Source organism: Eleginops maclovinus, chromosome 21 (assembly GCF_036324505.1).
Source record: "Eleginops maclovinus isolate JMC-PN-2008 ecotype Puerto Natales chromosome 21, JC_Emac_rtc_rv5, whole genome shotgun sequence".
Taxonomy (NCBI): Eukaryota; Metazoa; Chordata; class Actinopteri; order Perciformes; family Eleginopidae; genus Eleginops; species Eleginops maclovinus.
The window spans coordinates 13,877,987-13,900,319 of NC_086369.1; the positions used below are offsets into that span (position 1 = coordinate 13,877,987).

Here is a 22,333-nt window from a genome sequence, read left to right on the forward strand (position 1 = left end):
GCTGAAGCTGGCCACGCCCCTTTGGAGCTGAAGCTGGCCACGCCCCTTTGGAGCTGAAGCTGGCCACGCCCCTTTGGAGCTGAAGCTGGCCACGCCCCTTTGGAGTGGAAGCTGGCCACGCCCCTTTGGAGCTGAAGCTGGCCACGCCCCTTTGGAGCGTCATGATCTCTCTGTCTGAAGAGAGAGAAACTCAGCTAAACGCTGCCGTGATTAAACCCCATATTATGTTTCAAACCACATCCAGCATTATTTCTGAGACACTTCTCAGTGTTCACCTCTAGAAGCGATACATTATCTGTGTCCCTCCTGCAGACATCCTGCACAGACACACAGAGGTGCTGCGGAGGGGATTCAGCTCGCGACTGTATATTGGGGACGATAGGTTGGGACGTGTCACGTGGGCGGGACATTGCCAGGAGTTCAATGTAAAGCCAGCCCACATTTCCTATAGGACGTCATATCGGCAGCAAATCTGGATCAGGTCGTTTTGTGTCCCCGGTTTTTAGAGGGGGTAAGGAGAAAAAGAGAGAGGGTTGTATTCTCCTTACACACCGGGGTCACATATTTATGTATAAAAGACAGCAAAAAGTGCATTTTGCAAAATAGGGGACCTTTAAAAGAAACCATCAAAACGGTATTCTGAAAAAGTGAAGTGCTATATAACCAGTTGCCTAATTAAAGCATTAACATTTTCTCCAAGATTGCTGTGATTTCATAATTAGTTAATTACATTTCTGCTTAAATAATTCATAACTGATCAGACATTAAAGACCTTCATGCCTTCCCCCTGTTTAGTGCGTCAGTGATTCACAGTTACATGATAAGTACCTTCCCCAAAAGGAAACGCTCAACATGCTACCTCCTGAAGCTTTCATCCATTCAGTCCACACAAAGTCAAACCTCAGGGCGTCCTGTGAAACTGTCCAACATGCTAAATTAAATCACTCAACAAAAAAATGTATGATTCTATTTCCCTAACAGCATGTCTTGTAGCCAGTGTGTATGCTGGATAAGCATGCATTACAAGACACTGATGCTTTACAGTTAGTCTTCTGTGCTTAAAATCAATTCTTTCAACCAGTCAAATCAAGATTATTGGAAGGACCATTACCATCCCAGACAAATGGACGGACAAACATATGTAAATATATATTCACTGATTCTCTTTTACCTCCCCTTTTACCTTATACACACATGAAAGCACAGAAGCACTTCAGATTGTACAATGACACCCAAGGCGCGCAGGCACACTCACGTCCAATTAGAAGGTGGATTATGTGGAATACCAAACAGTCTAAATGGGAAAACGCAGACACTTGCCGACTTGTCCAGACAGGCGTCCTAATGGTGTAGATGAAGTTAGATGAAAGAGTCTATATGTATCAGTTAGTCTGTCTGTGTCTGCTGCATTGATCACACAGCGGGCAGCTCAATACTCTCTCTCTCTGCCCGTCTGTCTCCTGCTGCCTCCTCTTCATCTTTTTCTCTCGGTTCAGCCTGCTCAATCACAGATCAATTGACAGCCATCAAGGGAATGGAAAAGAAGTGCTGTTTTCTTGTCCATGTGTGAATGTGTGTGTGCGTTTGTTTATATCTCTGCAGCACCATCCATTTGAGAATAACGAATGCTTATTCTGTAAAATGTTTGCTTTGTAAATAATTTGAATACAAACATGTAACCTTGAATGTCATATATTGAAATGCATTTCCAAACAGAGGGATTCCAAGGTTTTAGCTTTTTAATATATTTTACTTTCTTAATACTTTGTAAAGATGCTGTATTTTAATAGCTACCTCCTTCTTTTGCAGTTCAACAGATGAGCAGTTTCGCTGGAACGCTCAAGGTAAAGTTCACTGTGCACACACACACACACACACACACACACACACACACACACACACACACACACACACACACACACACACACACACACACACACACACACGTACTGCTCCTCCCTGCATGTAAAGGTACGGTTGCAAGATCTGACTCCAAACATTTCACTGCCATTTTTTTATTACTGAAATCCTTGAACGATCACATATGCTAACACTGACAAAATATTGAAGCTTTCCTATTTATCCTTCATCTCGAGGAATAGATTTATAGTCCCGACACCAACAAGGCTTGTTCCGCCTCTTGTCTGATTGACACACTTGTAAAATTGTGTGTCAAGGCACATATGGAATGGGCCTGGGAAGAAGCACCCTCCCACATACCTGATGGATTAAGAGATGATTGCACACTCACACAGCAGCACAAAGTGCCAGAGAGACACACCTAATGATTGGTCCTTCAGTGTCATATAGCTAACACGCATCATCCTTATCGTCTTCTCTCTTCGCAGCAGATGGACACAAGGATATCGAGGATGAATTGACCACTGGGTTGGAGTTGGTAGATTCCTGCATCCGCTCGCTCCAGGAATCAGGGATACTTGACAGTGGAGAACGTAAGTGTAGTCATACGCATCCTTGTGTGTGTGTGTGTGTTGTTTTGGGAGGACAAGGAGGATGCACACCTTTTAATATAGTGTCTTATTTAGGTTTGTATTATGAATCAACTTTGTACTCTTGACATGATTAGGACCAAAACAGAAATGCAACCCAAACAAAATACATATCCATTTTGAGAAAAATGAAAAGAAAGTCCAAACCAAATTTAATATGAGCTTCTTTTTTTTAAAATCTGCATTTGATCTTGAAGGATTTCATTATGCATGGACAGGAAATTATTTATTTTCTTCACTTCATTATAATTGTCTGCACAGCTCTAGCAGGCACGTCAGCTAGGGTAAACACAACTATTTCAAATAAAAACAAATATCAATCACATTTTAATTGTTATGCACTGTGAGGGGAGGGGGGATATCAGGGTAATCTTACTTAAAACTACAACCGTTGGGCATATTGCACTGAAAGATCATGGTGTGTATTGTTAATTATTATTGTTTTGAAAGGAAATGAGAAAATGTACTCTTATTAGTCCCTTAGGCCATGAAATATCTGGCCTACGTGCAGCAATTCCCTTTGCAATATTTAGTTCTCATTCAGATTTAATTCCTTCTTTCAGTGAGCATGATTAGTCATTGGGAAATGACATTAAGTGTATACTTAAATTAAGTATATACAGTATTTTTTAAATGTAAAACATATTCTTTAGACACTAAAAGTAATAGAAACACATTTCTATTACTTAATGAGCGAGGCCAAGGCACCAGAATCATAGTTTGTTTCTACCTGACAGATTTATCAGAGTCAGAATCAGAATCCCTTTATTGGTCCCACAGAGGGGAAATTTAAATTAGCTACAGCAGCAACAGAGCCAACGACAGCTTTACAAAAGAAAATGCATTTAAAGTTAAAGAAAAACACACAATTTACAAAATACACATCCTGAAGGAGATATAGCAGCCAGGTAAATACTGCACAGTTACTGAAAATGGCGCATTATGTTTATATATTGCACATAAATTGTTATTGCACAACTAGTCAATTTTTTGTTGTTGTTGTTGTTGTTGTTGTTGTATGTATGAGGGGTCTACCAGGGGCCATGCTGGTTGTAAAATCTGACAGCTGTAGGAAGGAAGGACCTGCGGTATCTCTCCGTGAGTCACCGCGGGTGCGTGTTTTACAATGTGTCTTGCTTCTACTATTACAACGAGCTGGCTAATGTGGCACCTAAAATATGTAGCACACCACATCTGCAGAGTCCTGTGTGCAGGATATCTGAAACGCTGAACAGGTTAAAGCTTAAAAAGCATGTTTTCAATATTTCCCTTGAGATTTTCTGGTGCCGGTCTCATTTTAAAACAAATAGGTTGCATGTGAAAGCGCAGGAGAACAGTGGGAAGGCGAATGATAACCAGATTTGTATCTTCCTTTTATGAAGTCCCTGAAACTCAGTCATTCGTGATTTATCTGAATCCAAATATATCTTTCTCTTTCCTTGTGGGAACTCTTATTGCTGCTGCTTCACACCCAGCTGTTTTTCCCATTCTGCAAATGGGTTTGTATGAGAGACATCACAATGTGCGGGTGCAGACAAATTCAGTGTGTGAGTGTTTGTATGTGTGTTTTCCCCCAGATGGTAGCACTGCAAATAGCTTAGTGGTAAATATCCAGAATAGTGACATTAAGCCGTCTTCAGTGAAAGGTGCCACAAAACAGAGAGACTTTTTGCTTTCAGCTTATACTGCAGTTGGTATTTGTCACAACAGAGCGACACAACTACACACAAATGAGTGTTTAGAGAGACACCAATAAAACTGTTGATATCAGGAAATAAGATTCCTTTGGGCCTTGGTATAAAATGCTATCTTTAAACCTTTTCAAACTGTTGATGTAAGACGTGTTTCGTAGTTCTTCATGATTTGACTGAGCTGCACGATTTTGTCAGAACAGAGACTATCATACTCCATTTCACCCTTTAACTCCTTATCAAACACACAAGCTGCATACACACAGAACACATGAATGTAAATCTACACTCACACATGATCTCCTATAAAACCAATAGGACCGTCAACCTGTCCTATCATCTGACCATCCAGCACATAAACACTTTAGGTCACATCACTGAAACAGACACACACACACAGTTGCTGTCACGCAGCACACAATGTAACACACATCAAGGCCAAGTGATGATGAGTTTGGGAGCTCCCACTCAGTCTGCGTAAGTCAAAGTGCTGTTTAATAATTCATAAAAAGCGAGGGATGAATGGAGAGGAGAAAAGTCTTTTGTGAAGGCAAGAAGCAGAGGAGTTGATCTTGGTTCCCAGGGAGAAAGGGATTCCGGGGGAAGAGAGATATAGAGGGAGACAGATGGGGAGAGAAGGCAAGAAGATATGGGAGAATAATAACAGGGCTTTGTTATTAAGGGTGTAACAAGAAACTAACATGGCACTGAGCCCAGACTCTACACTTTTGTAGGGATATATGTATAATGTTTCAAAAGAATGAAATAAAAACGGACACAGTGTTACTCTGCGTTGCTGTAACAACAAGCAATGTGCTTGAAATTTGTATTCAGGAAAAGGTAAAGATAGCATTTTATCAAATATTCATGCGCTGTTAAGTGCACAGGTCACATACCTAACTGCTCTGCAATAAAACCACACATGAGCATGCTTACAGATAACCTATAGGACCCAGTTCCTACTGTTTGGAAAAGAGTCCATTTTGCAAACTGCCTTATGATGTTCTTATTGCCAATCAATATAAGCTCTGTGCACAGCATGGGAATCTGAGAGAGAGCGGGGGATTACTATTTGTCGGCACAGCAGCGAATGTGTCAGGTGATATGGATGATGGCGGTGAGATTGTGGTGTGTGTCTGTGTTGTCGAAAAGCAGATTTGGTCATATATATATATATACAAATGTATGGAGGTGCTTTGAGAGTTCTCCAGATGATCAGGTATGAGAAGCCATATTGAAAAAACAGCATAAAACAATCTGAAGTTATTCATTTATAACCAGAACTTCCTCACACAATTGGGGAGGTTTTGCTCAAGTCGAATATAAAGTAAAAGTTAAGACGTTTTGGGACGCAGCAAATCAAGTTAAAGGTGCTCCATCTATTACAACTTTTTACTTTTTAGCCTCCTCCTCCTCCTCCCATCCTCTCCATCTCCCTGCTTCTCCTCCTCCTCCCCCCATTCTCTCTGTTCCTCTGTTTCTCTTCCCCTCTGCTAATAAATTATGTATGCCATCTCCAACTCACGGAGTGCTGCACTGCTGCACTATCTCTTCTAAATTGCTGCTGCTCTCTCTCTCCCCCATTTCACTCTTTGCCTCTCAATCTCTCCCCTTGCCGCCCCCTCTCTTACTCACTCTTAATCTCTCTCTACTGACTCTCTCACTCTCTCTATATATGAACACACACACACACACACACACACACACACACACACACACACACACACACACACACACACACACACACACACACACAAACTCAACCCCCACCACCTACCCAACCGTACACCATTCCTGTCGGTAGGACCAGCTCTTCTTTCCCAGAGTTCCTTGCAGCTCAACTCCACCCCGGAGGCTTCGCTCCAGTACTCTGCCAGCTACCATAGCAACCAGACCCTCGCCCATAGCGACAGCATCTCCGCAGCAACTCCTCAGCGCAGCGGGCAGGTTGGAGGAGCCGTGCACAGCTACAACCAGGTAGGAATTCCTGATGACAAAAGGACTTTCTACAACTGGCATTTTGTGAAAACTTAACGGTCTGTTCTTAAAAAAAGTTATGGTCAGAGAGGCAAAATAATTACACCAAAAGAGTTTGATGTGAAGGAACTTAAAGTGAGTTGATACTGTTTTCAATTACAGCAGCTTTGAACTCTGTTTACTGTCTATGCAGATGTTCAGATTCCTTGCTCTGTTATTCTGTCAGACACGGAGCGAACGTCGCCCTTTTTCCTCTTGCACGGCGCTTCTGCAGCTACATCTCGGTGCTCTCGCCAAATGTGGATTTGTTTGACATCACAGTTGATTAGTGTATATAAGTACATATTTATGCAGAATCAAGTTTTCTTACCGTTGCTGAATTGGTTGAGTCACTACAAGTGGCTTTGAAAGCAATTTATGGCACTCTGTGTTTGGGAGGAGATCACGAGACAGGGGTTAGACAAATTCCTTAAAGCCGTTTAAAAGGAGGCAGGTACTCAGATGCTCATAGACCAAATGAGGAGATGATTAGATGCACACAGAGAAATCCCAGAAAGCATCTTGTTTATAAGGACTTGAGAAATAAAGCTGGAGACAAAGTCACATATTAATCACAGCAGTGAACTGATGGAGAGAGAAACACACATCTGATTACTTTCCAGCCTACAGGAGCCAATTATCTCCAATTGTTCATGTCCTTAACATATCACTGGTAATGCACGTGCTGCATTCTTACACACAGACACACACAGATGTGTATTTTTTTAAACAACCACCCACACATCTGCTTAATCTGTGAGCGATCAAAGTGCTTTATGAAAAGAGTTTACCAGTGTCAGGACAAATGATCCGTCTGTGATAAAATGGAATGAGTTAAAAGAAAAAGTGTTTTAGTTAAATCTCATTTCAGAACTGGTTTCAGAGAGAGCTCCCAGTAAGAAATACCGGAGGCCCAAAGATATAAAAACAGAAAGACGAGCATACAGATGGATTGGCTGATGAGGCAAAAGGAGTTTTCATTCTGTCTGTATTCTGTGTTCTATAATAGTTCTGTCCTCAGTTTACTTTGAATTGCAGTGTTCCTGTCCTCTTTCTCTCCCCACTTCTTCCTTGCCTGTCCTCTCTGTTCACCATCTCTGTCTATGTGAGCATGAGTGTGTGTCTGTATATATGTGTGTGGGCAATGCATCCTCCTCTGATGTTTTGGGCTTGTCAGTGTAATGGGGCCAGTGTTGTCAGCAGGGCTTTTTCTCACGAATAGCTTTACGCAAGACAGTGCCGTTATAAAGGCAGGTGCAGCCTGCATTCATGTATAGTACATGCCGGTTGCAGGCACATGCATATGCACATGTTTTTATTTTTATTCACTCCATGGGTGTTCAAAAGTTAGCCCAGCTGACTGTTTCCTGGAGAGTGAGAGAGAAAATGAAAGGTCTGGTATGTTGCTGCTGTTCTGTACGGTATTTATAACCCTGAGAGGGCCAGCTTTAATAATGCATGGATACATGGCACCTCAAACATCCCAGTGTTTTACTGGATGAGGAAAGAAGCAGCACTGTGAGATGACAGACTGGGATGGAGAAAGTGGTCTCCCTCACACAGTGTGTCAGGATTTCTATTTATTAGTTAACTCTGCCCACAATTCATCGACGCTCATCTTTTATTTACCCGCTGAATCACCCATCCGTCTGTTTATTCATTCACCCACTCACCTTGTCATCAGTCTGAAGGTCCATTTCTGTCTCACTTTGCATCTTGCAGTGATGAACGCAATCAAGAAATAAAGACATTAATTAGGTTCTTAAAGTTAAAGTTCTGTGTCCTGCATCTCAGCCTTACAACTCTCTCTTGGCTTCATAACCTACTAAACTAACACAGGGGACTCATGAAGGAGATTTTTATGGCGCACACTGTTCTGGATATCGCCTCACATCCTGATTAAGATCTCTCTCTCTCTCTGGCTGTTTTTAGACACTTTTAATAATCGACTCTCTAATAAACTTTTATCCATATGCGCTCTAACAAACACAAGTGCCATTTTTGACATGACACTCTTTCACATCTGCATTTATTCAAACTTAGCACAGCAACATTAGTGTAGTCGTTAACGAATATGGAATAAATATTGGTACAGGTTTTATCATATGTGTAAGAAGATAAAAAGTAGAGAATGGAGTTTCTGGAAATATTAAGCGGGGATTGCTAGTTGCTACAAAGCTGCCAACATGGCACAAGTCTTAGTACTGCTGGATTTACTGATGCAAAATGATGGAAGCTCGATAAATGGCTAGGACCTAAAGGCATTGTGAGCTTACTTTGTTTAAAGGGGCAGCTGAAAGAGGTACACCCAGGGAATAATAGCTACTAACAACGCTAGATCCTGAGAACATCTCTGCCTTGTTACAGCTCATTCTATTTTCTTCACATCCAAAATGTGACACGCAGAGCTGGAACACATAGTACTGGAAGAACTGAGGTTATTAATTCTTGAATATCCGAGTGCATGACCACATATTTTGACAGTATCAATAATTCTGCCGGTTTATTCACCATCCAGGGTTACTTTAAGGGTAGAAATACTGCCCATCCTTTGAAGTTGAAGCAGGTTAAGTTACAGCTTCCATCAGGGTTTACTTCCTGTGTGTTGAGATCAGGGTGGATCAGTAACTCAGGGTTGAATGCTACAGTGTAAACGTTCATAAGCACTTCTTATAGACACACACAATATCAGCATGTTACTGAGTCAAGAATTTGTAAGATGATATGTGGAAGCTACCGTAGCTCTGGCATATTTTACCTGTTTGTCATTTTACCAATTTCCCATTCCTTCAGTCCTTATCTGTGTCTGCCTGTGTCTGCTACTCCGCCTGTCTGCCCCTATAAACTGTGTGTCAGTTTTTTTTGAAAGAGACTGCTAATCCTCTCAGCCAGAGATAAATCAGTTTTCATGACCCCTCTGCAAACAAAGCAGTGCTGCAACCAAAGGCCTGTTGTCTTCTTCCGACATGCTTCGGCTCATCACAAAGCAGGGGAATATAACCAGGAACTGCCATTCAGAACAGAATGGGAGATGGTGTGTCTGTGTGTGTTGCTAAATTTATCCAGGGAAGGTTTAGCAGACATGCCTTTTCATTATGTCTGCACTATAGTAAAGCGGCCAGTATTCACACCTGGAAACGGTTATGTATAAATGTAGCTTTTTAACACAACACCAGATTGTGTGTGTGTGTGTGTGTGTGTGTGTGTGTGTGTGTGTGTGTGTGTGTGTGTGTGTGTGTGTGTGTGTGTGTGTGTGTGTGTGTGTGTGTGTGTGTGTGTGTGTGTGTGTGTGTGTGTGTGTGTGTGTGTGTGTGTGTGTGTGTGTGTGTGTGTGTGTGTGTGTGTGTGTGTGTTCTGTGACACCCGTTTATTGGATGATCATGTGTTTGTTGTCATTTACACTTTGAAGTGTCTGTTCATTTAAATCCAATTTACAGGTGTTATAATGTCAAACACTCTACTAGTTTAGGTTGATATTCGTTTGTGAGAGCCTCTCCTGATATGTCAGCAAATACAATTGTGTTTACTCTTTCAATGCTAAGAAACAGAAGGTTTTAGTACTTCCATTTCTCTGAGATTGACTTCTGTATATGCAGTGATGACGGTGCTTCAAGGTGACTCAGACTGCGTGCATAATGTGGCCTTGTACCACTGCGTCCATGTCAGTCCAGTAGTAATGTGTTTGAATCCCCTTTACATCTTTTAGCATCAGCATAAAGCTATATGAGGCTCAGTGTAGCACCGGCATATGCTTTCCACTAGTCTCTGGAGATTTGGTAGAGTATATTAGGATCAGCCACAATGTGATGTGTGGTAGAGAGAGAGGCTTCTCAACCTCTCTTTGCCTCTCGCTGAAACATCTCTTTTGTCTGTTTAGAAATTAATTGCACATTGTAGTCAAAGCAGGAGTGGATTTTGTATTTGATGCCCTCTTTAGATTTGGCTCAGAAATGAAGACTTCCTGACTTGTATGATATTTATAGTTGTATAGATTTTGCTAAATACATTTGAGGGATTTAACATCATATGGCTTTGTCTTCCTCTTTTGGATTTCTCCATAATAACTAATCTTAAGGGTTTGTGAATATTGAACTTTACAGATTGCAGTTAAAAGATATTGAGACGTGAATGCACTATGGAATAGACAATTGACTGTGTAATCATGCCCTTAACTTTGAGTAGGTGGTGCAACAAGGCTTTATGAGAAATGATTTCAGCCAGCCAAACTCCTAGGGCTTGTCTGACTCTATTTGAATCAGCCTCTTTTCTGTAGGGATTTCATTACCAGCTGCTCTAGGTTCATTCAGTGCTCATCAAAGGCTTCCCTCTACTCATTGTACATAAAAGTTTTTGATGGCCACTTCTTTTTATTCTTTTTATCTAACGTTTCTAACTCTGTCTCCCCCCCCGTTCAACTTCTCCCTACCCTCTTTTTATCTCTCCCTCTATTCATCCCCTCTTCCCTGTCATGACTCCTCTTCCCTCACTTGCTCTGTGTTTCCCCACATCCCCTCAGGTGACATCTAGTCGTGCAGCCCAGCAGCAACAATCACAAAGCGGGGCAGGGTCAGGTAAGAACTCACCTCTCCTTCTCTTCCCCATTCATCTCAGTCTTTGTTCATGGAGATGCAATTCCTTTACAATGAATTCATCTGACTTGGCATGCGGAGATACTGACAGACATACAGGCCAATTAAATGAAAAAATATGATACTAGCAGAATTCTGAGTATGTGTATACTGCTCTTTGATCTAAGGTGATCTGATACAGTAGTAGTACACTTTTAAATCACCCTAAGCTCAAACATGGTGTATTTTTTAATAGAAAATCAATGAACAGCTCGAAGTTCAATAACAGAACAACAGGTTCGGATTGGACAGAACATTTCTCCATGTTACTAGGTGATATCATTTCCAGGATATACTCAGAATCACTGATGTCCGCCTCACCACGTTCTTACCCATTCTTCTTTTTTCCACTGTTTATTAAAAATGTCTCCCTTTCTCTGCTGTCCAGGTATCTATTACTCCAGCTCCACCCTGCCCGCCCAGCGTGTCAGTTCCCCTCTGTCTGCAGGAGGAAGCTCAGGATCCGGTTCCCCAGGTAAACTCCAACGCCTGGGATCATCCTCTGAATCACCGGGGTACTCTACCACTCAACGCCTGCCTTCCTCCTCCTCCTCCCCCAGCAAACAGTCTCCTGTTAATCGTCTGGCCAAGTCATACAGGTACACATCCAGTGACCGTGACATTGATTATGAAGGTGTTTTACGGTGATTGTATTTCACACATCAGTCAAATGTATAGGTTTTTTAGACCAAAACATTAAGGAAAATACATTACCTTTTGGCAGTGCATATAAAATACATGCATGCATATTACTGTTGTGTGAAATGGAATGAAGTCATTATTTTTCATGCAAATTATGCTGCTTTGTGCATTTGTCTTCCAGCACTTCAGTTGCTGTGACAACAGCGGGCGGGGGCGGGTCTCCCCTAAGGGTCGCATCTCCTCCCAACTCTCAAGCAGGGGGAGGGGCCAGCTCATCATCGTCCCCTCTCCACCAGGTACAGAATGTGACAGTCTGACACCTGTGGAAAAGAGAAGCATTTTGTGTCACCAGAGTTTTAAACAACTGTCTTTTAATGAGCAGGATGCACTCAACCTGCATTGCACATGCTACTGGTTATAAGTCAAACACTTGTGCATGTGGTCCGTGTGAGGTTTGATCATTAAATAATGATACTATGCCCAGTCTTTAACGTAATACTATTATATGCAGCATCAACAGTACTGATGTAATATTTCAAAGTATAGTATACACAGTGCACATGCCCATTACTGATATGTCTGGAACAGAGCTGTAATTGACAGTTGTACAATGTATCTAGGTATGATATTGTGTTGTCATGATATTGATTGATGCAAGGCGGCTAGGTGTCAGAGAGAAGATTATGGTCTTGTCCACTTTAGCAGATCTTTAATCATGACAAAGGATGGCGTAGCTCCAGAGCAATTACAGGTTGAATCATACATTCAGAAAAAATCTATACGAGTCAATTTGAGTTCTTCAATCCGGTTATCTTTCCACAGCACCTTATCTGAACCCTGGTTTCTGAGGCACATTTTTTGGATTTTCTTATCCAGTATGCCACACTATAAAAATGAAATGTTTTCTGCGTATATTACACTCTAAGTGATTTTGACATGGTTTACACATAGTGCCAATTTTTATTTAAAAGCCCATTTTACAAAATATAGACACAAAAGTAATTTGGAAAAGTAAATTGAAGAAACTCAATGACAGGTACAATGTCTTTCTATCCAAACTACACAGATCAAAACAAGCCAGCCATGTCCGCTGTCGCATATTCAACTGCTAACATATTGTAATCAAACAAGAGGTAATTTCTTCAGGGTATAACTCATCTAATTTCCAATATTTGAAATACAAAACAACAACTCTTGTCCCTGCAGATGAGTTCAGGCATAGGGAGCTATGCCACTTTATCTCCCAAACGCCTGGCAGCTCACCACGCTTCTGACCAGTACAAGATCTCCCACGAGCTCTACGCTACAGCTACCCTGCAGAGGCCTGGCAGTCTGGCAGGTGGGCACTCACACACTCTCACATGCACGTACACATTAAACCCACCACGGTAATTTAGTACCCTTACTCTGTGTCGTCCTGATGATGCTGTAAACCAACTGTTCTGCGAGCAGTGAAGAGATGCTATATGTATTTGTGTCTGTTGTAGATGTAGCTTCTTGAATCAATGTAGTGTTATAAGAGGGGGGCCATGCTTCATTTCAATGCATCTCACAGCCTTTTAAAACTGAAATTTAAGCCTTTTGAATTATCCAATCTCTTATATGTATATCAAACAGAAACCTGCTTTAGGAATTTTTTTAAATAAGCTCAAAGCCAACCTGCTGCTTCTGTTACAGCATCCGGTGCAAAAGGCTGACCTTTTTACCGATTCATTATAAATCATCTTTTCATGCAAGTATGATCTATTTTGCAAGATAAATATTAATGATTGAAGTTGAAGTGGATCAGGACAGTATAAATTCAACTTGTCAATTCTAAAATTGCACTCTGAAATTGTGACTTTTGGTAGCCTTCTAAAATCGTACCAACCGAGAGTTATTTGTGGAAACTATTAGTCAGAGGTTTGGTTTCCTCAGTGGGCAACATCCACCTGGAAAAAGAACAGTAGAGTTTTTGTGAGTGGCCTGTTTCAGGTACTTACCTGCTCCATAACACCTACACTGCAGCGAAGTTAAGCTGTGTAAAACTGAAATTGCCTAAAATAAAAAAAGGGTCCACGTTGTTGCTTTCTGCATGGAGGTCCTGAGTCACATTATACATTTTGCCGAAGTGACGCTATAGTATTATACCCAGCTGAGTGAGGAGGATAATACAATAACAGATATAGCTCACTTTGCAGGAGGTGCTGTACATGGTTACATATCAAAGAACTCATCATTTCTTACTGTTTACTGTAGGCGTGATGCTTGCTTTGCTCTCTTGTTAACTACACAAATAAAACAGGCATCAAGGGACCGCAGTTGTTTTTTAAATTGGTGTGCTTTAAAAATATTTTACTGAATGAAACATCATGGGAGGGTATCTCTCTATTTCCCTCTGTCTGCGTCATTCTTTCTCTTCCTCTTTAAATTCCTTCTCCTTTTGAAAGAAGGACGTCAGTACTTTCACAAGTGTGCCCCTGTGAGTCAAAAAAATAAATGATAAAGAAATAAAACCAACTCCCCAAGACTTCAAAGAGGAAAGGGATGAAGGAAGAGAGAGGGCTGGGATGAGTCATGCTGTTAATGTGTGTGTTCATGGGTCTAATTAGCTCTCCTTTTATGCATATTCTGACCATCTCTGTCTCCTTGCTGCTCCTGTATCCTCGGCCCATTTGTCTCTATATTCACCTCCTGTCAGCGGAGCTCAGTGTGTGTTGTAGCGTCCAACATTTCTATCCATTTATCATTCTCCATTCATTTATTTTAAAGTCTCTTCTGTCTCACTTACTCCCTTATTCTGACTCTTTCTGTAAAAATGTAAATAGCTCTTTTGTAACACACACTGCTGCTCTATTATATTAAGAAGTACAGACACAATCTTCCTCATCCCCAAAGGTGCTGCAGCAAAATACCTCTAAGGTTGTTCAATAAGAGTTTAAGGATATCCTCTTTAAAATACTCTCTTTGACTTGTCTGCTTTGTTGAACAGTGCTAACAATAGACACCATCCTAAACTGCAACAAAAACTACAGAAAAGCTACATGCAGAAATCCCTCGCATGCATCGATTTCTGATACGATCTGAAGGCTTGTAGGGTTTGACTTTGTTAAGTTGACAGGGGATAGACGCTGAGGTCTGAATCCCAGTTCAGCTCGGCACTCATACCCTTTATTCCGCTTGAAAATGTTTTGCACACGACTTGCCAAGGATTGAGAGCTAATGCGATATGATACGACGCTAGCTCCACTGGACCATCTCTTTTACTTTCAGTCACTCATAGCTGTGCATACATGGCTTTGTATATATGAGTATGTCAACGTCTTTTAATTTCGTCTCCTGACATGCCGAGCCTTGCTGACTTGTCTTCCCTATTCTCCCAGTCTTCTGCTTTTCTACTCCTTCATAATTTTAAACTAGCTCTGTGTTTTCAGAGGGAGGCTTTACATTTGTTCTGCTGTGTAATGAACAAATGCCTGCTGTCAACGTCTTCCTTGCCCTCTGTCTTTGGGATTCCTGCCAAACACGGAACAAGAGGGGGGACACTACAACTCATTAATTTATAGCTGATGACCAGCAATATGTTCTGCGGAGATTTGAAAAATGAATTACAGAGGCATCCCTCTCTCTGACGCCCTTTTTCTCTGTCTCTTTATGCCATTTCTCATGTGCTCTTACGTAATGTTTCTTTATTATTCTGTCATTCTTTCTCTACTTCGTTTCTTACTCTGGTGCCTCACTCACAACTTGCCCCACACACCCTTATCTGTCTACCATATAAATCAGCAAAGAGAAATGTACAGGGTGAAAATGGACATGTCACATAGTTTTACTTCTTGAGTCAAGTGAAAGGAGAACAGCAACACATCTTCCCTCCCTCTGTTTCTTTGCTTTATTGTCCTGACCTCCTGAAAATCCATCAGCTGCACTCCTCTATAGTGCCCTTCCTTCTCTCCCATACTGATCCCTCTGTCATCCTCTCCTCATCTTTTTTCTTCCTCTTCGTTTTCTCCAGGCTCTCGTGGATCCTACAGTAGTCAGCACAGTCAGGAGCCCCTTCGGCCCTTGGGGTCCCCAGAGCACCATATAGATCCCATCTATGAAGAGCGTGTCTACCACAAAGGCCCTATGAGGAGCCTTAGCCAGAGCCAGGGGCCGGACACAGGCCCCTATCGCAACAACACCGGTAAGCCCTTCCCTGCATTTAAAGCTGGACAGTTTCCTTTTAGCAGGTTTGGTGTTTTATTCACTTGTCATTCTGTCTGAGTTTAGAATATATCCTACCAATTCTGAGTTGTTGAAGACTTTGGCAAGACTCTTACATCCCTACAATATACTGTGGAAAATACCATTCCCTAGAGATTCTGAAGACTCACAACAAAGATTATAGATTATCTGATATGACTTGAATCATTCTTTATATGAGCTTCATTATGAACATTGCATAATGTTCTATAAGGAGGTAAAAATAGGACCAAAATGACTTCCGTTTAGGTGATTTTGTCAGTGACCCAGCATGCATTCCCCTAATGTTAGTTGATTTTCACTTACCCCATCCTACCTTATCCTGTACCCATAATACTCCTACTTCACGCCGAGAGGTAAATCACACACATTTCCAACAACCTGGGTGGAGAGAAACACAATGGATGTAAAAAAAAAGAAGGCATTTATAAAAGGCCATAATCAACACTTTTGTACTGCTATTTTAATCCAGTTTGGAAAAAAGCACGGCTGGGCACATTTTCTATCAAAGTCACGCAGTCAGACACACTTATTCTTACCCTCTCCCTCCATTGTTGCCAGCAATGTATTTTTAATGGGGCCTCATTGAGCTTATCACAATGTGGGTTTAGGTACGCCATGTTAATCCCATTACCGTATCTTACCCACATGAAAACACCCAAGTCGGTCACGGCATGTTCACAGCTCCCTCGATGTCATTAACCAGCCTACTCTTAATAGCTATCATTAGCATTTGGGTCAGAATCATGGCAGTAAATACGCCGCTTCAGAGCAGCGATTGAGTTGATCAGTTTGACTCAATTGAAAGGAGCAGGAGTTTGCATTTAAGCACTGAGAGTAGCCTTTGAAGCACATTTCAGAGTCAGAGGGGTCATTGGATTGCTTTTTATTCGTGTGGGATATTGCTTTGATTACTGTTGGTGAGGTCCTGAACAGTGCATACAAATAGAATTCTCCTTGTGAGCAGGAAGTAATCAAACAAGTGCTCTTCAGAAGTGTGCAGAGAGGATCCACTGTTATTTATCATTTACTGTGCCTTGCATTTGTAGTTTGCAAATGGGTATAAGAAGCCTCACAAAGGAAGTTTGCACTGCAGCTACAAAAATCAATAGACTCTGGATTATACCGTGTTCATTTAATTGCTACGTTTGAGGTTGACGATACGCTTCTACTATGATACAGTATTTTAATAGATTGTCTGATATACTTTGAGCTAAATCCTCCGTCACAGTATTTAAGCCTGAGCCTTTTTTCACCTCATTATTTCACTGTGCTTAGTGCATGTAACTACAGCGGTAGATCAACACATCGAAAACGAACCCCGCCCTGAAGTCACTGGGTCATTGAATCAAGGATTGGTCTAAGCGCAGAATGTTTTAAAAGTCATGTTAATAGTCGGTGCAGTGACTAGGCGGTTGTCTAATAAGGGTTCATAATGCAGAGAGTGATAGCAAATAGTGAACTGATGATGGCTGTGCTGACATAGTAAACGGTAAGTCATTAATTATGTCACAGCGCCTTTTCTTGGCAATGGCAGGCTCCCATTATTGGTTCATTAAGCTGGCATGGATCAACGTAATTAATGCTATAAGTCATTCCTGCGCCGGCAAGAGATGGGAGACGTTTGTGTGCATATTTCATCCCAAAATGTGCAAAGCTATAGTCAGTGGTTCTATATACAATCCACAGTGTCAGGCTAATTCAATGCCAATTTAAACAAGGCACTTACAGTCAAATGAAGCTCGCAGTATTCAATGAGAGCGTGGGCCACCACATTACTTAACTGGACACTTCACTACAAAGAGGAGCGGCATGATACAACAAAAGCAATTCAAGTGACTTTAATTATACGTACACTGGTTTGAATAGTGGCTGTTTCCCAACCGAATACAGGCTGGAGGGACAGATGGATTCGGAGCCAACAGGACACAATGGTCCTCCTGACTAAAGATTTACTATATATCTTAGGAACTTGTCATTCTTGTCTGCTCTCAACTATTTCTAGTGAAAACTCTTACACACCTGTCGTCTTAGGAGGTCTGCAGGTATTTTCTTTTGGCGCCGTCGACACAGTTTGACAACACACTTTACTTTTCAGGTCCAGTTTCAGACACCTTCAATTGGTTACCCAGTTTGTCTGCTCACTTTCCATTCATCCCTAGTCTACACAGCCCAGTTCTCTTTTATGTTCACTGTTGGGCTGAGTGTTGGATTAATAGCATTGTCATCGCAGCTAAATGCAACCGAGGAAAATGTAGGAATAAGTCTGTGCTAAACATCTGTGCCTGTATGACTGTGTGTGTATCTGGCCTAACCTCTCTCACATGCACGCAGTTATTCCTACTGACTGCTGGCTCACCCTCTTCATCCTCTTTTCCTATCTACCAAGCACATACACACATCCGCACATTATTATCGTGCAAGTACGAGTGTGTTTCTGTGTGTTCTCCCACTATGCACGTGTGTAGGCAGTGATGTGCAGTGTTTCATTCTTGGATTAAACCAGGCCAGCGCCCCAGAGGACTGCAGGTTAATGTGGCCTATTTCAAGCGATTATTCCTGCATCGTCACAGCGTACACATGAATCCTGCTACATAGGAGGAGCCCGGCAGTAAAGAAGCCTCAGGGTGATTTACAAACGTGGCTATTTCCAAAGAGATCTCCTGTATTTTTTAACAGTTCATCACTTTGCTTTCATATCATAAACCTCTCCTTGTGTTTATTATTTCCTTTATTTGAAATGTATTTTACCTCTCTTTTCATTGGAATTGTCTCTCATTAATTTGAACTGTAATAGTCTAATAATTCAAAGTTCAACCTTTCCTTCAATCAGGCCCTCCTTCCCCCTTCTTCCTTTCCTCAGACCTTTCCCCCTTGTTCTCCCCTCCTGTCTTTGCCTCCTTGTTTCATGAAAGCTATCTGGGCCTGTATGAATGACTGCGATCACTGGGAGTAGCATCAGCTCTGAATGGATGTGGCACTTTTTCTCTTTAATAGGTTATTATCAGAGCTGCACGTAGCTCAGGTGGTGACAGTCAGGACGGGTAGATTCGATGCCACAGCTATTTGTTAGGAACATCAAGTAGCCAGGTTGAGCTATTGCTGTTGATAAGGGATGTTATGTAGTTTAACATCGCTCCCTCCAGTATCTTTTAAAGAGATCGACACAAATTATTCTAACATAATTTATCACTAAGCCATTAAAGTCACTAAAAAGAAGGTTATATCTCAGCCGGTAATCCAACCAGATAACCAAATGATGAAGAGCAGGGTGGAAACAAATCTCATTATGCATTTGGACTCGTATTATATATGCAATTTACATTTCTGGATTCATTGGTCAGTCCTTTAGTTTTGTTCCAAGTGTTTATACCTTATCACCTGCCAACCAGGAAGCCCCATGGACAGGGCTTTATTCTGCAGCCACTCCTAAAGCTTTGACAATAAAGAGTCTAATCTTGGACATTTTTGCTTGAAGTCGCAGCTCCTTAGCACCGGTCCCTTTCGCCAGTGGGAGTGTGCACTCATATAGTGCATGTGCACAGTAAAAGGGAGAGAAGGAAATGCGAGTGGGGCTTTGCATCAAACCATTAAACCAATCTCCTTCCCTCTTTAAATCTGCTGTGTTCCTTCTGTAATGAGATCTGACATCCTAATGAGAGGGACAGAACAGAGAGAGTGATGGAGATGAGAAAGATGAGAGAGGGAAAACAAGCCCACGAAAGGAGGGTAAAGACCAAGAGGATGCAGTCACCGTGTTTCTTCTGGCCAGGAGGCAGGAGAAGTTCAGGGCAGCTCTTCAGTAGGGGAAGTGACAGATCCTTGAAATGAAAGAGTAAAAAGGGCTCCCTTTCACCCTGCATATGTCCTCCGGTTTCCAAATGTGCCGTGAAATACTAATTATATTCTCTTGGTCTGTGTGTGTCTGCATTTATGCATATATAGTTTATGTATGAAAGATTTGAACATACATTTTCAGATATAGAGCAAAATGCACAATGGCAGACATGCATATACTTGTGAGCCACAGAGTAAGTTTAGATAAGGGGTCATACTGTGAAAATGCATGGATATACAATAACACTGTACTTTTAGAAATACAACAGTTTGCATCTGAGTGCATTGTGGAAATAATGGCAGAATGAGTAGAAACAGACCAGTCTCAGTAGACCTGAATCAATCAATTAGTGCCTGATTAAACCTTAGTCTGGAAACTGAAGCACTGCAGCATCGTCAGACCTTTTGGCAGAAGCCTCTCCCCTGTCGCTGTAGTGTCGCTCACAAGGCTGTGTTTGTCGCCAGGTTAGATTAGGTTTGTTTGGCCAGGATACATTTTTAGCTTGGCCCCTGATCCTGCTGATCTTTTAATGAACTTGAAATGAACACCAACAAAAAGGCAAAGAATTAAACAGAAGGGGACTAAGGTGATTTTTCACCCCTGTAGATCGATTTCTAATAGAAAAACCTATTTGTTACAGACACCATTAATATAGAACTATTTAACTGCGTGCACAACAACTCTGTACAAGTTGAGTCCACGTGACTTATAGCAAGGTTTAAACTTGTACACTATTTACAGAGAGTTTTTGCTGAAGCTTCAGAAAGCTTTAATTAACAGCTCAAAGCATCTGACTTCACAGATCAGCAGAAAATATTTCCCTTGTGAAAACACATGGCACTTCTTAAGTGTAGGATTATGTGGGCACCCTCTCTCAGACACACACACGCTAGTGACCTATTCTCACACGGAAACATGCACATATTCCATTTGTGTTCCATGCTCTCTCCGTTAACATGATAAGCATATTCTGGTTTTATCAGCAGTAATGAATTCATAACTGAAGAAACAAACACTCATTTGTTTTTGTCCTCAGAGATCACGCAGATACAACTGAACTCGGCACAAAAGCAGCATTGACTGTTTCATCAAATGAAACCAAACCTTAATATCTGCTGTTTAGAACACGTTTTATTCATCTAGTGATTTACAGGTTATTGTTGTATACATTGCTTATTAACTCTCTGGTGCTTTGTTTCTCTAGTGTTTATCACACCATAAATGCATATTAAATACCTCACAAAGTTTGGTATATTTAATATCAAACATCCTGTTAGCCTCCTTTTGCATTAACCCTTTCAGCGTCACTACATGACTCAAAGTCAAAAGTGCCCCCCAGTCAAGTTAACTTCTATGGCACAAGAAATAAAGAATATAAACACAAGGCAACATGCAACACACATAACAAAGTATGAAATATTATGTTTTATTTACAGACAGTAATAAGGCAGCCTACTTCAAGGCAAACCTGCCAACCTAACCAGAAAACTAATATATATTTTCTAATATTTCTCTGACATACATGAGTGTCATGTGCATTGGCTGAAAGGCTTCTATAAATGGAGCAGCCTTCAGTTGGAAAGGAACAAACTCATCTTTTCTTGACTTTCACTATTGTCCTTCCCAGCAGGAACATTTAGCAGCAGCCACTGGCCTGCAGCTCCTGCGGTGTCTGAGTGGCTAGCTCTGAGAAAGACATGGCACCTTGACTCATAGGGACAAGTGTCCTACAGCTCCAACGCTGTAAAACGCTCACACTTCAAGTGCAAAGGAGGGCATGTGTGTGCACGTGTGTCTGTGCACGTGTGTGTGCACGTGTGTCTGTGCATGTGTGTGTGCACGTGTGTTTTCCAGTGCATCCAGCACAGGAACATCAAGAACTGTGTGTTGGCCAGGAGGCTCTCCCAGGGATAAACAGAAGGAGAAACTAATCCCTTCTCTCCTCCACATTCAAGCAGTGTGTGTGTGTGTGTGTGTGTGTGTGTGTGTGTGTGTGTGTGTGTGTGTGTGTGTGTGTGTGTGTGTGTGTGTGTGTGTGTGTGTGTGTGTGTGTGTGTGTGTGTGTGTGTGTGTGTGTGTGTGTGTGTGTGTGTGTGTGTGTGTGTGTGTGTGTGTGTGTGTGGTGTGTGTGTATTCATTTTTGCTTCATCCGTAGCTGTTATCGACAGGTTGTGTATACATGCTGTTGTTTGACCTTAAAGTATAACGGGTATGAACATTTCTCCCATGTCAATCACTTGCATATTTAGAAATCCATGTGTGTATGCTTGTGTGTGTCCATGCCAGGGTGTGTATGTGTGTGAGAGATAGAGACTGTACTGAGGGGTTTTGTGTAATCGTGCTGAGCGCTGAAGCGTGTCGAGAGAAAGGACATGTCCTCAGCTCTGATCACATAGTCTACTACAACCACAATAGAGGGGGAGAGATAGAGACAGAAGGGGGTTAGGGAAGAAAGGGGGAGAAAAACATGAAATGAATGAATGACGTAGAGAGGATGACAGGCGAAAAGCAATCGAAGTAGAGAGGGAGTAAAATACAGAAAAAGAGGCGTTGAAAGGAGATTGTTTCAGTGGAGATGAGTGAGAAGAAAGATGGATGTAGTTTAAGACAGAGCAGGACATATGTAGAGGGTGGAAGAAAGGAGAAAAGGGCAAGGGAGTGATAGAGAAAAACAGAGTGACATAAATAGAATAATCAGGACATGGAAAGCTGGGTGGATTGGTTTGATCCCCCTCTACCCTTTTCCCCGCTGTCTATCTTTCTCTTTCCCTGCTTTCCTCCATC

General features: G+C 41.7%; 1 protein-coding gene across 1 annotated transcript in view; it reads left to right on the top strand.

Moving 5' to 3' along the window:
- The window catches only part of ctnnd2a (catenin (cadherin-associated protein), delta 2a), a 190,715-nt gene that overhangs the window by 79,610 nt on the left and 88,772 nt on the right, over positions 1-22,333 (top strand). Inside the window, exons 4-11 of the mRNA XM_063912108.1 lie at positions 1,810-1,844; positions 2,349-2,453; positions 6,006-6,178; positions 10,734-10,788; positions 11,234-11,444; positions 11,669-11,783; positions 12,694-12,826; positions 15,482-15,652. Coding sequence (XP_063768178.1) covers positions 1,810-1,844; positions 2,349-2,453; positions 6,006-6,178; positions 10,734-10,788; positions 11,234-11,444; positions 11,669-11,783; positions 12,694-12,826; positions 15,482-15,652 — 998 coding nt within the window. The remainder of the gene's footprint in view (positions 1-1,809; positions 1,845-2,348; positions 2,454-6,005; positions 6,179-10,733; positions 10,789-11,233; positions 11,445-11,668; positions 11,784-12,693; positions 12,827-15,481; positions 15,653-22,333) is intronic.